The sequence below is a fragment of the Paramacrobiotus metropolitanus genome, unplaced genomic scaffold, assembly GCF_019649055.1.
Source record: "Paramacrobiotus metropolitanus isolate TYO unplaced genomic scaffold, Prichtersi_v1.0 Parri_scaffold0000011, whole genome shotgun sequence".
NCBI lineage: Eukaryota > Metazoa > Tardigrada > Eutardigrada > Parachela > Macrobiotidae > Paramacrobiotus > Paramacrobiotus metropolitanus.
Window position 1 is genome coordinate 1405275 of NW_026570231.1, and position 11733 is coordinate 1417007.

At 46.0% G+C, this 11733-nt stretch overlaps 1 protein-coding gene across 1 annotated transcript; it reads right to left on the bottom strand.

Annotated features, from left to right (window-relative positions):
* Window positions 1-238: 238 nt before the first annotated feature.
* LOC129583801 (uncharacterized) lies at window positions 239-11010 on the bottom strand. Its single transcript, XM_055475772.1, has 6 exons — window positions 10794-11010; window positions 10261-10461; window positions 6091-9963; window positions 4968-5640; window positions 576-4747; window positions 239-467 (listed from the first exon to the last, which is right to left on the bottom strand). Exons 1-5 carry the CDS (start codon window positions 10827-10829, stop codon window positions 609-611), a joined length of 8922 nt encoding a protein of 2973 aa, XP_055331747.1. The 5' UTR covers window positions 10830-11010; the 3' UTR covers window positions 239-467; window positions 576-608.
* Between the last annotated feature and the right edge of the window lie 723 nt (window positions 11011-11733).

Below are 11733 nucleotides of genomic sequence, written 5' to 3' on the forward strand. Positions count from 1 at the left end.
CATGACAATCATAACAAGCATATCATAAGTAACATAACATACATAAACCTTTTTGCCCGAACCGGTCGTCATATAACATCCTGCCTCCCTTTGGTGTATCTCTGTCTTGTGCGTATTGCTTTCTTTTTTTGGTCCTTTTAACTGTATGAACTGGTTCTGTAACAGGTTTCTTAATGCTGGTAGAATGGCTTATGAAACGACGAGTTGATAACCCCTTAGTGAAAAGCGACAATCATAATTCTCAGACTGCGTTGTATTTGTAAATTGTATGACAGTTAATCTGCTACGTAATAAAAGATGATACAATTAAAAAACGTTATTCCGTTTGTATAAAAGGTTCGGTTTGGTTAGAGCCATGCTGCAATCAGCAGGTATCCTAGCAGCTATATATAGCATAGAAATCCAAGGCAGAGAAAGCTGAATTCTTTCTTGAACTTGGACTGATCCAGTCAGGTAATCCTTTGGCTCTGCAGAAGAAGGTTATAATAATTAATTAGACTGCATTCTCTAAATCTCTAGCCATAATAGTATTATGGTAGAGGGCTGTATTTCGGAAGATCTCATGATCCACTTACATGAGAGAATCGACACTTAGCCGCGGTCGCTAATTAATTGTCGGTTCGACTGACAAGCCCTGTTTCTCCCGCCCATTCGGTATTTGATTCAATTCGGCTTTCAGTTGCATCTAGCTGCTCCGTACAGAGGTCTAGAGCCGTACCCGCCACATTATCCAGGATATTTGTATCTGGTAATGCAGTGGTGACGGTTTCCAAAAGGTTCACGCCAAGGTTATCATATTGCATTTCTTCTGGCAACAGCGATGTTATCAGACCCGAGACCTTCGTGTCCATACCGGCGACTTGAGGCAGCGCGATTTCTTTGCTTATTATAGCGCTTACACACCCAACCACTGCTTGGTCCAATCGATTATCAGCGCCTTTTTTATTCACAGCCGCCACACCAACATTGCCTTTCTTTGCTGCTAACGCCCCTGCCGACTTGGATGCCGTCAAACCAACCGTTGCATTACCGTGCTTCAACCTTGCGCCAATGGCTCCACGTGTGCTTTGTTGAAGGTCGAGCGCGGTATTTCCGCTTTTCGCTCTAAAACCGGTACCGTCGCGCGTATTCCGATGCACGGTAACGGTTGTGGCACCCTTTTCGAAATTTCCTTGAACTCCATTCTTGTCACTTTTAGCGTTGAAACGTGCTCCATTCGCTTTCAACTGTCCTGTTACGTTGTTCTTATCAGCCGCAATGTCAACGGTGGCATTTCCATGTCTGCCGTGCAGAGTAGCTCCGTTCTTGTTCCTAGTCGCTCCAATAGCCATACCGCTGTGTTCCGCATTTACCGCAAAATGACCGTTACCGCTGTTGTTTATGCCGACCTTGGTTTTCCCTGTTGCTAGATTGAGAGACGCACCACTACTAGCATTCGTAGAGTAACCAACAGTGGCTCCTTCGTGTTTAACGCTCAAAGAATGCTCCGCATCATTGGCGTTGAACGTCACAGCCGTTTCGTCGTATCCCGCGTTCATGCTTAAACCTTTCTCGTTGCTGTCAGTAACCTTCAAGTGCGATTTCCCAACACCCACGTCCAATGCAGAACCGGAAGCTTTCATGGAATAACCAATTCGGGCCTCACCATGCGACGCTGAAAGAAAACGTCCGGAGGCATCATCACCAAGTTTAACTGCCGTCTTCCCACTTTTTGCCCCCATTACAAATTTGCCATCGCGGTTCGCAACATTAAAGTGGTTATCGCCAACTTTGGCACCAAGCGTGGTGCCGGAAGAATTTTTCGACAAATTAAACTCGGCATCGCCGTGTGTCGCTGTCAGAGACGATCCGGATTGGTCAATTCCGAATTTAACAGCTGCTTTGCCGGCGCCTGCATCTATCCCCAGTTTTCCGTCACTGTTGCCGCTAACACCGAGATGAAAATCACCTGCTCCGGCATGAAATGCCGTGCCGCTGTCTTTCGCAGTCAAATCCAAATTGGCATCGCCGTGTCTGGCCGAAAGAGAACTTTCTCCGTTTTGTTTACTGAAGTTAATGGCTGTATCTCCACTTCCAGCGTTAATGTTAAGTTTACCGTCCCGGTTACCACTAATATTCAAGTGTGACTGGCCCATATTAGCGCTGAAGTCGCCACCGTCCGCATTACCTGAATAACCGACACCGCTGTCACCGTGCTTCAGATAAGCATAATTTCCGGAATCAGTCGCACCAAAGGCCACAGCGGTAGTGCCGCTAACGGCACCCACACTGAATTTTCCGTTATTGTTGCTGTTGACATCAATCCGCGAATCTCCCGCATTTGCGCTAAAAGTACTGCCGTCTCTGTTCTTGGAAACACCAAATCCGGCACCTTCATGGGATCCTCTTAAATAACCGCCAGACTTTTCCGACCCGAGCGCCACGGCAGTTCCCCCGTGTTGTGCACCAAGATCAATCTTCCCGCTTTTCGTTGCTCCGAGCGAAACGCCAGAACCGCCAATGACGGTTTTAACTGAGCCGCCATCTTTTCCAGCTGCTACACTAATGTCGACATCCCCATGCTTGGCTGTAACCGATCCGCCGGTTTTGTCACCTTTGACGCCGTATTCGAATTCACTGGTTTTGACTTTAACATGTCCACCACCATCTTTCAAAGAATATCCCGCAGATACATCCGTCTCACCCATGCGAAATCTAGCACTGGCGCCGTCTTTCTCGCCGTAGCTGAAACCGGCTTCGAAATCAGTCCAACTGAGATTCGCTTCGATCTTACCTTTGTCAAGAATGAGACCACCTCCCACGTCGTTGACCTTGACCATGGCTCCGGTCTGGCTAACGTGCACCTTGACACCGACGGAGGACTTGTGCTCCTCTGTGACTATGCGCCTAGCTTGCGCATTGCGATTGATGGCTGCGGAGTGATACTTTTCCGCCACTTTTCCGGCCGATGATGTTGATGCGATCGTTGCCTGCACTTTGCCTTTGCGTTGATGGGACGCTTTAGAATAACCCGCGGAATACGAGTTCACTTGAGGATTCACCGATAGTGCCCAGGAATTTGCGCTGTGGTCCAAATACTCGTCGACATCTTTCGTTTCAACTTTCTCAACAACATTTTCAATGTTCGCGTCGGACGTGATCGAAGCGCCGGTCAGCAAAGCCTTTTTTATTCGCAAATCACTGGAGCGTAGCGATTTCCTTGCATGAATTCCGGAGATTTGATCCACGTGCCCGGACTTTGTTTGACTGTCGCTCATATCAAACCCTGGAATCGGAACTGGAAGCCCGCTCACCATCACGAAATTGTAGTCCAAAGTGTTCTTTTTGCTGGTTTCTTCGCTAGTCGATAGATTCGATGTCACGTCCAGGTTTTCGATATCCCCCGTAACTTCGTCCGCACTGAGATTGGCATCGTGCATAGCCAGATTTTTGACATTCTTAAAGGTGACCTTACCGCCAACGGATACGATCTGGTTCTGGTACGTGGACGCTGTCTTTGCGGACGTCTCCTCTGTAAACGAAAGACACATACTTAAACCGGAAAAAGACCCTTCGAAAGAGTGCTCGTTGGATTGTGACCGCAAGTGGGCGCCGGTGAATTTCACATCCTCCGCATCAATCTCCATGTCGTCAGACACGTCAAAATTCATACTGTTTTCCACGTGAAACTGCTTGGCTTTGACGTTCAGCCTTCCCACGCTGAAGCTGTTGCCAGCCAGTCGATCTTGCGTGGAACTGGATTCCTCGGTTCTGTAGCCGACCGATCCAATACCGATCGTCAACCCGGACCATTCCCTGGATTTCGTATCGGTCAGAATGCGCTCTTTAATCTGCACTTTGCCCTGCTCCGCTATTAAGTTCATTTCACCGGCTGCCTTAACTGTGGACCCTTCGATCAGGATGTCGCCTTCTTTGGAGATGATAGTACTGGGATCGTGACCTTTACTGACCAGACTGCTTCCGTGACCTAACTGTTGTGCATCATGTTCCGTTGATTTTCGCAGTCCCCACCACGTGCTTTGATTGGTCGTGGCACGACGGGTGGTGACGATGTCCAAGAGTTTGACGTCTTTTCGGGCGCTCAAGTAGTTGGATTCTGCCGCGTTTATATTGGACGCAATACTGGTAATCCCGCCGCTTTTTGCCACCATTATATTCTTGCCGCCAGACTGGATGTCGGAGCCGTCAACTTCGGTCCAAGTTGTAGTCGTTGTGGTTTTTTTGTAACCGAGGAATCCCGATCGTTTCGTTTCGGTGGAGGAGTAATCCGTCGTCTCGGCTAAGATATTGATGTCCTTTTCAGCAGTCAATATATTGTCTGCATCACTTTTAAGTTTTGATGCTTTTACGTTTAGATTGTTCCCGGCGTCCATTCGGAGTCCCATTTTTCTCCCAGCGTCTCCATACGCTTTCCCGGCACCACCCGTAACTGTGCTGGCTTTCGCCCGTTGTCCGTGGTGTTTCTCAGCGAGAATGTTAATATCCTGCTTTGCCTTCATTTCGACGCTACGGCCACCGGACACATGAGCATTGGTGAGAGTTATGGACTTTTCTTCTGACTCCATGCTCACATCCTGATTGGCGCTGGCTCTTGACCCGGCCTCCATGTTGATGTGACCTTTTGCTTTGACAGTTAAATCATTCTTGGCTGCAAGACTGGCGTTTTTCTTTACACTGACATCTCCGTCCTTTGCCCTGATGGCTAAATTTTTGGCTGCCACGTTCCCGATGACATCCACCGTTTTTCCTAAACCAAACAGTGTGCAATGGATGTCCAAATGTTAAAAGGACATTACAGACGACTATACCAAGCACTGCAGTTCGACAAAGATCAGAAATACGACTCTTATTAGTTTGACAGGACATATGGCTACGGAAAGCTTTGGCTAGAAAACTTTTTGATGCAAGAATCTGTGCCTCACAACAAGTTATTATGGTTCTTAGTAGCACTGTTTTTGAAGTCTTACCTGTGACACTCAAGTCGTATGGTTTATTGATCGATCCAAGGACAATCGCTTGGTCCGTAACGGCTAAATCGAGTTTATCCGATATCTTCATCGCTGCAAACGCACCACTACCATGCAGCAGCTTGAACAGCTCGTCCTTTTGCATTCTCTTGGTCTCCAGTTTTAACGAATCAAACTCGTGATCCGCATTGCCGCCAGCATATTCCAGCTGTACCGTAGCTGCACCAGATAAAGTAGCCTTGTCAGCAGCAACTTTGCCGGTAAGACGCACCGCTTGTTCATGGCTTTTCGCATCCAGGTCTTTCGCTTTGATCTTTGCTAGGGTGACATCATTCTTGGCGTCTGCTATCAAGCTGTCAACATCCACTTTCGATGCGGATATTGCACCCTGCTTTGCCTCAGCCTGTAGGGTTTTCGCTTTGACGCCAGTGGCGCTAATAGATCCTTCTTCGGAAGACGCGAAAATGTTTCCTCCTTTTACACCAACAAGTCCGATGTCGCCCTTTGCCTTTGCTTCTAATTCTTCGGCATTCACGTCTTGCGCATCAATTTTCGCCCCCGACAACAGCACAGTGTCTGTTTTTGCTCTCGACAGACTCACGTCGCCGGATTTTGAAGTTAACTTTGCTAGTTTGGCGTTCAAGATATTGTTAGCTTTAAGGGATTTATCCACCTGAAATACAATGATGTGTAATGGCAGTTTCTATAAAGAGACGGCTGATAACTAAATAATATGATAAACTAAAACGACTAAATAATATCCAAAGCTTTTGATCGGCTCATTCCCTCTAAATTTATTTGGCCTACTTTTATTGCAGTAATTACCGTATTTTGCAATTAGTGACCGAATATTTTAGTATGTTTTGGGAAAGGTAAGATTTTGAAAAGATGTGGTTATTATTTTTCCGGAAAAAAATTTACAATATTTTTAAAAGAGTATTGCAAAACCGACTCTTAATGAGGTCTTTTTGTCTTGGTAACTGACCGCTTTTAAACTGGCAAAAGGTCATTACGCGATATTCCTTTTTTGCGACCGTTCGAAACTGTTGAAAGGTTTACGGTTTCGGCTACCTCCGTAACGAATAAAGCATTAAAATAGTATCAGTACTCGTATTGTACGTACTTCCAACAGTAGCATCTTGGCAGCGCTAATGTTACTGACATCCGCATCCTCTGCATCCATAAACACCGAGCCGTACGCACTAAGCATGCGTCCAGCCGCGGACTGTTTGATCAATTTGCTCCCGCTGATTGCAATATCTCCAGCGCTCGACGACACTGTTCCATCATTCACCCACGATTCGACAAACATAGCCGTATACCCCGCTCCAGTCGTCATGACACCGGAATGATAAGCCCACATTCCACTTTCCTGCACTCCTTTCTTCGTCGGATCCGCCGCTTTAATTCCAGTAAACCCGAATTGCTCGTGCAGTGATTTGAGTTTTCTGATACCCTTGTTGTACAATTCCCGGGCCAGCTTTGGTACCTGTAGCAATCGCTCTTTAATAGATGAAATGTTCTGGAAATAGCTATTGGCTTCCATCAGTTTTCCGACTAGTTCCGGTACGTCGAACGTCTGAATACCGCTAGTGTTCATTTTGTAAACAATATCCCGGGTTCCTGCGTACAGTTTCACAACATCTCGCAACTCGATTTCTGTCCGTCCCGTTGAAGCCGAAACTGATTGGATCGATCGCTGAATATCGCCCAGCGACGCAGATGATGATCTCGTTGTAAAATTTTGATTCAAAGCTTCAACGGTTTTTTTCCAATTCTCCAGCTGATCCTTACTCGGAGTTTCCGCTTGGGTTAGCGTACTGAATTTAAACAACAGCACCGATGTATTCTGAATGCTTTCGGCCGACATCTGGCTTCCCGAACACAAGCACACAAGCGACTTTATGTCGAGCACGCCCTGATTAGGATTGCTTCCCATTGCAGCGGCATCTCCCGTCAGCGATATGTTAAAAATAAATGGCGATGCAAAAGTCATCAGCGGTGCCCCCAACTGACCTATGTTGGCAAAGACTAAATTCGAGTGAACTGCGATTTCGTCGATAGCATCGTTCAGCCGCCCGGTACACAACAGTCCCCATCCAGTCAAGGAGGCTTTTTTGCAGTGGCTGACTTCCCCTTTCCAGGTCATCCATTCTGCATCCGCTTCCAGGTTTTCGATTGCCTGAAATTTTCCAGTCGGCAGAACTTCCAAACTTCCTCGAGCTACTAATTCGCAAAACTGCAGTTTTCCAATGATCCCCGATACGGACAACGTCTCGACTCGTAAAGTGGCCGACGCATTCTCTACCGCTCCCTCAATAGTCCCTTCGACGACTACGGACGGCTGTTTGCTCTCATCTGCTGCAGATAGGTACAGTTTGCGCTTGATGTTTACTGTGCCAGCGATATTTATTGTTTGTGCTGATAAAAGTAAAACGGCTTCGCGCTCGATACTATCCATCGTTACTACGGCATCTTTGAGAACAGTTGCTGACTGACAGTCGATATCGTCTGTGCGGAAATTCGTCAATGTTCCAAACTGCAAATCACCACTCTTTGCCATTACATATGCCAGGGACTGTAGTAAACTGGTTCCCTTCAACAGAAATGTTTTAACAGTTTCGTCGACGTGTAATTGTGTTACTTCGGTCGAACCGTCCATTACAAATTCAACGTGTTCGATTGCACCAGTTACATTAAGCCGGGGAATAAGCAGCGACCCATTTGCAGTTACCACAATCGACGGAGTAGCGTTCTCTGTGTTATTGTTTGACTCTTTACTGATGACCTTTACTTTGCAGCTGGCTAGGCTTACTGCCGCATCGATAATGACTTGCCCGTCAAAAATAAATGTTGTAGTTGGCTGGGTCGATTTGCTCCATTGGATCGGAATCCTTAATTTCGAGAAGTTTGAGGATTTGATTAACAACTGCTTTTGTGGAAGCATCAGAACTTCGTTTTCCGGTGTAGTGCACGCCAACTGAAAATCTGTGGCATTAGCAGCGTTGATCAGCAGATTAAAGGGCGCGCTGACCTTTCCAGACAATTCAGTATTCGGGTTGCAGAGATACTCCAGGGAAATGTTGGGTGCATGTAAAAGACCCTTTCCGTTGTTGATTCCGATCGTTAAAATGGAGAGTAAGCTTTGCGCCATGATTGTCCCACTGTTCTCGATGATGCTGTTGCAAACGACACGAAGTTCGCTCGCTGCCAATATTCCCCGCACGATAAATCCCGGGTGTGGGTTAAAATTGTCAAGGGTCGGTTGTTTTTCCTTCTGGACGACGACCATTAATGGCCCGCTGTCCACAGACATTTCGCCGCTTAGGACAAACTGGGACTCCGTTTCAGAAAATAAATGCACGGTGGCAAGTTTGGTTTTGATCAGTCCGTGACTGTTGAGCCGATGAGTCATTTTAACGAGTAACGAGTCAGTTACAGTCAAACCATCCCAGTTTTCATCCGAATCAGCAAGGACTGTAGCAATTAACTGAATGGCAACCTGCGTAACTCCTGCCTTGGCTTGCTCCAGCTTTTCCGTGACAATCTGCATATCCTTCCCAACGGTCAGCTGATTCTCATTTCGGTAATGCTTGCAGACAACTGACCCGTTGTTTTCGATTTTCACAGCTGCCTGAGGTCCAGTTAAAAAGGACCCGCCGATGTAAGCGTCCATTTCGTTCAACATCCACTGACCGTAAATTTGACATTGTTGTTTCGCTTCCATTCGCAACAGGCCGGCAAATAAAAACGACTCGTGGTGAAAAACTGCCGAGCCTTGCAACTGTAACTGCAGCGCTTCGTCCGTAAACCACTGTCCCGAACACCGAAAATTATTGCTGCACACTTTAGCGTGATCGGTAACAGCGACAATTGCGGTCGATTGGCACAGCACATCTTCCGTGACCTTTATGAACGCTTTGTTAAATTTCACTTGTCCGTAGAGAACCAGATTTTTCCCGATTGTTATTTCTGTGATACCACCAGTCGACCAGATTGAATCGTGCTCACATACGGCAGTTCCGGTCATTGTGACCTTTAAACTTGTCGTTGCTCTCATCTGCGCACAGTCATGCACATCTCCATCAATCCTTAAATCCAAATTCTGCGATTTGATAATCCCTCGTCGCCAGTCCATAGTTTCAAAAAGCGCTTTAATGGTCGTAATCTTCTCCGGGCGATCCGGTCTCTGAGCCTCGTCTCGCAAGTGCTTGAACCATTCGCGTATTGCTGTCTGCGCTGGTGTTATTAAATTCTTAGACTGCTGGTCGACCATGGTCTCATTTGGATCGACATACCTTTCCAACAGCTTTGCTACCTTTTCCGGGCTTTCCTCGTTGATCGCTCCAAGCAATGCGCTACTGGTAGGCTGCAGTGACGAATCCGTTGGTGCTCCAACTCGTTTTAAATTCTTAATTGCTTTATAACCTCGGTGCGCTGAGTCGTCAGTGTTATTCACCAAAGACAAGATGCTTCCGGTTATTTCGAGTTGTAATTCTTTGCGAGCCACAATAGTACCAAAATTACTGATGTGTCCCCGGATTATTCCTTTTATGGTATCCACCAGCACTTCTTTTCTCTTTTTTTGGTTCAAAGCATTTTCCTTTTTGGAACCAATGGCGCCATCCACGCCGATGTGACATTGGTCGACTGTTACATCCAGGTCAATATGTTTGGTTTTCGAGAACAGTTTGCCATCGATTACTAATTTCTTGCCCGAAGCCGTGAAATGTTCGCAGTCGACGATGCTTTCGGTTGTCAAGCGTACATTGTACTTTCCGCCGTGCGCGATTAACCTGTTGCAGTGGACCGCTTTCTCGATTCTTACAGAACCATCAGCAGAGTAAAGTGCTAGATTTCGTCCGCGGACGATCCCTCTGGTAGCGATCGACGGTGCGGTCAGAGAAAAGTTCTCAACTGTAGCATCAATACTCGAAACCGTTACTCTTGTGTCATCAACGTGGATTACGAACTGGCAGCTGCCATTTGCTGAATCCTACGATCAGAGAAACCGTTCGCAAGTACCGGTACGTGTTGTAAATTTCACAGACGGAACTGCTATGATAATGGTTAATGTTATTCCGCACACTTAATAGCCTGACCACAAACTGATTGAGTGTCCGGTCTGAGATCGCTGTCACCTTTTACACACTAGTTTCTGGCACTTCACTGGCGCTTGCTTATTTTTCTACATTATCATTTCGTTGTCAAATGTTTTCGTACAGCCACAAACGGATAATGGGGGGTATCACTTGCGCAAGCCGTAATAAACGCAGCAAATTATATTAATCACCTTGAGCCGTCCGTCAATTTTCCAATTGTCCTGTACGGGTCTTAGTGTGATCGCGAGCCCACGAAGGGTTATCGAAGGCGGTTCCGGCCATAATTTTGAATTGCCCGGTGGAATGTGGACATCCACTGTTTCTTTGTCCACGCGCAGTTTAGGCCGATCACCATATTTTATAATTAGGTTCAGTTCGCTAAGGATTTGACCCTGTAAAAGCGGTACATAATATTCACAAAAAGTAATAGACTCGGTGCTGCCGGGAGTGTAGTGCGATTAATTACTACGGGCTGATGCCGTATGTTATCAAATTTTTTGGTATGTACGAGTATCTGTACGTAGATACCCTAACAGCGCTACATCGATAGCCAAACTGTCTTGTGTGTCAGCCGCTGCGTCTCTTGTACAATGATATTACAATATTGTTATGTAAATACTGGTGTGTATTAAGCTGATGTGCCTGCCGAGTCATATGTATGATCTCCTTAGTATGAATGTCCACACTTAGCCAAACTACGAAGTAATATGCTACTTGTGAGTACCTGATGAGGATGTCCAAGGGTTTTACTGGATTTCATGTCTCGCTGGTGGGTATCTGGGAAAAATTTAAACCTGCAGACTGGTCAGATATAAAGTGCCGGACTTTGTCTGCAGTAACCAGTAAGTATTGAGAATAAAAGTAGTTAATTATCTGTTATAGCATACTGGCCACTGCGATATGTATGGAGCACGTGCAGAAAACTGGCTGGAATGACGGCAGTTCGATTTGCTGCTTTATGTTTCGCACACGTTTTGAAGGCGTTTGAGGGAAGCCGGAACTAAAACCGATTGTTGACGGAAGATAAGAGGCGAAGAATAAACTGACAGATTATATTGTCTCTAAGTGTTAATTATTGACACAAGACTGAATCATGAAAAAGTCACTGCAGCTTAATTCCCATGAGTTTTGTGAACGATAACAGCATATATATACACGATAAACCAATGGGCGTATCATGACTAGAAGTATTGTATACTGCAACGTAGACTCATAATCGTCCTGGGCAAAGTTTAAACTACACACATTTCCAAACAACAGCGGTTTTTATTCGGTTAATCTGCCCTCGTAAGAACAGTAGGTTCAGAAATGCTCGCAGATTCCATACAACACAAATATCACTTTAACTCTTTAACAGACACAGATAGGACTGTACACGTCATCCTACCAATGCTACCAGTGCAGGATATTTCCGGCACACACGCTACATTTCCATGCAATAGCGCAATGCTGGGCGCAATGTTTCAGAAACTTAGTATGTAGATCGTTTTTCCTGCACCCTCTCAAAAGGCGTTTCTCCACGAACACCAATTTTATGCTTGGCTTCTTTGCACCCAAGGTTTCGAAAACCAAACAATAAACTACAGCAAAGGATAGAAAAATGCGTGAAAATCAGTTACAATAAAGCAACCAAAAGCATTTATTGTGGGTACACTTAGCGGAAG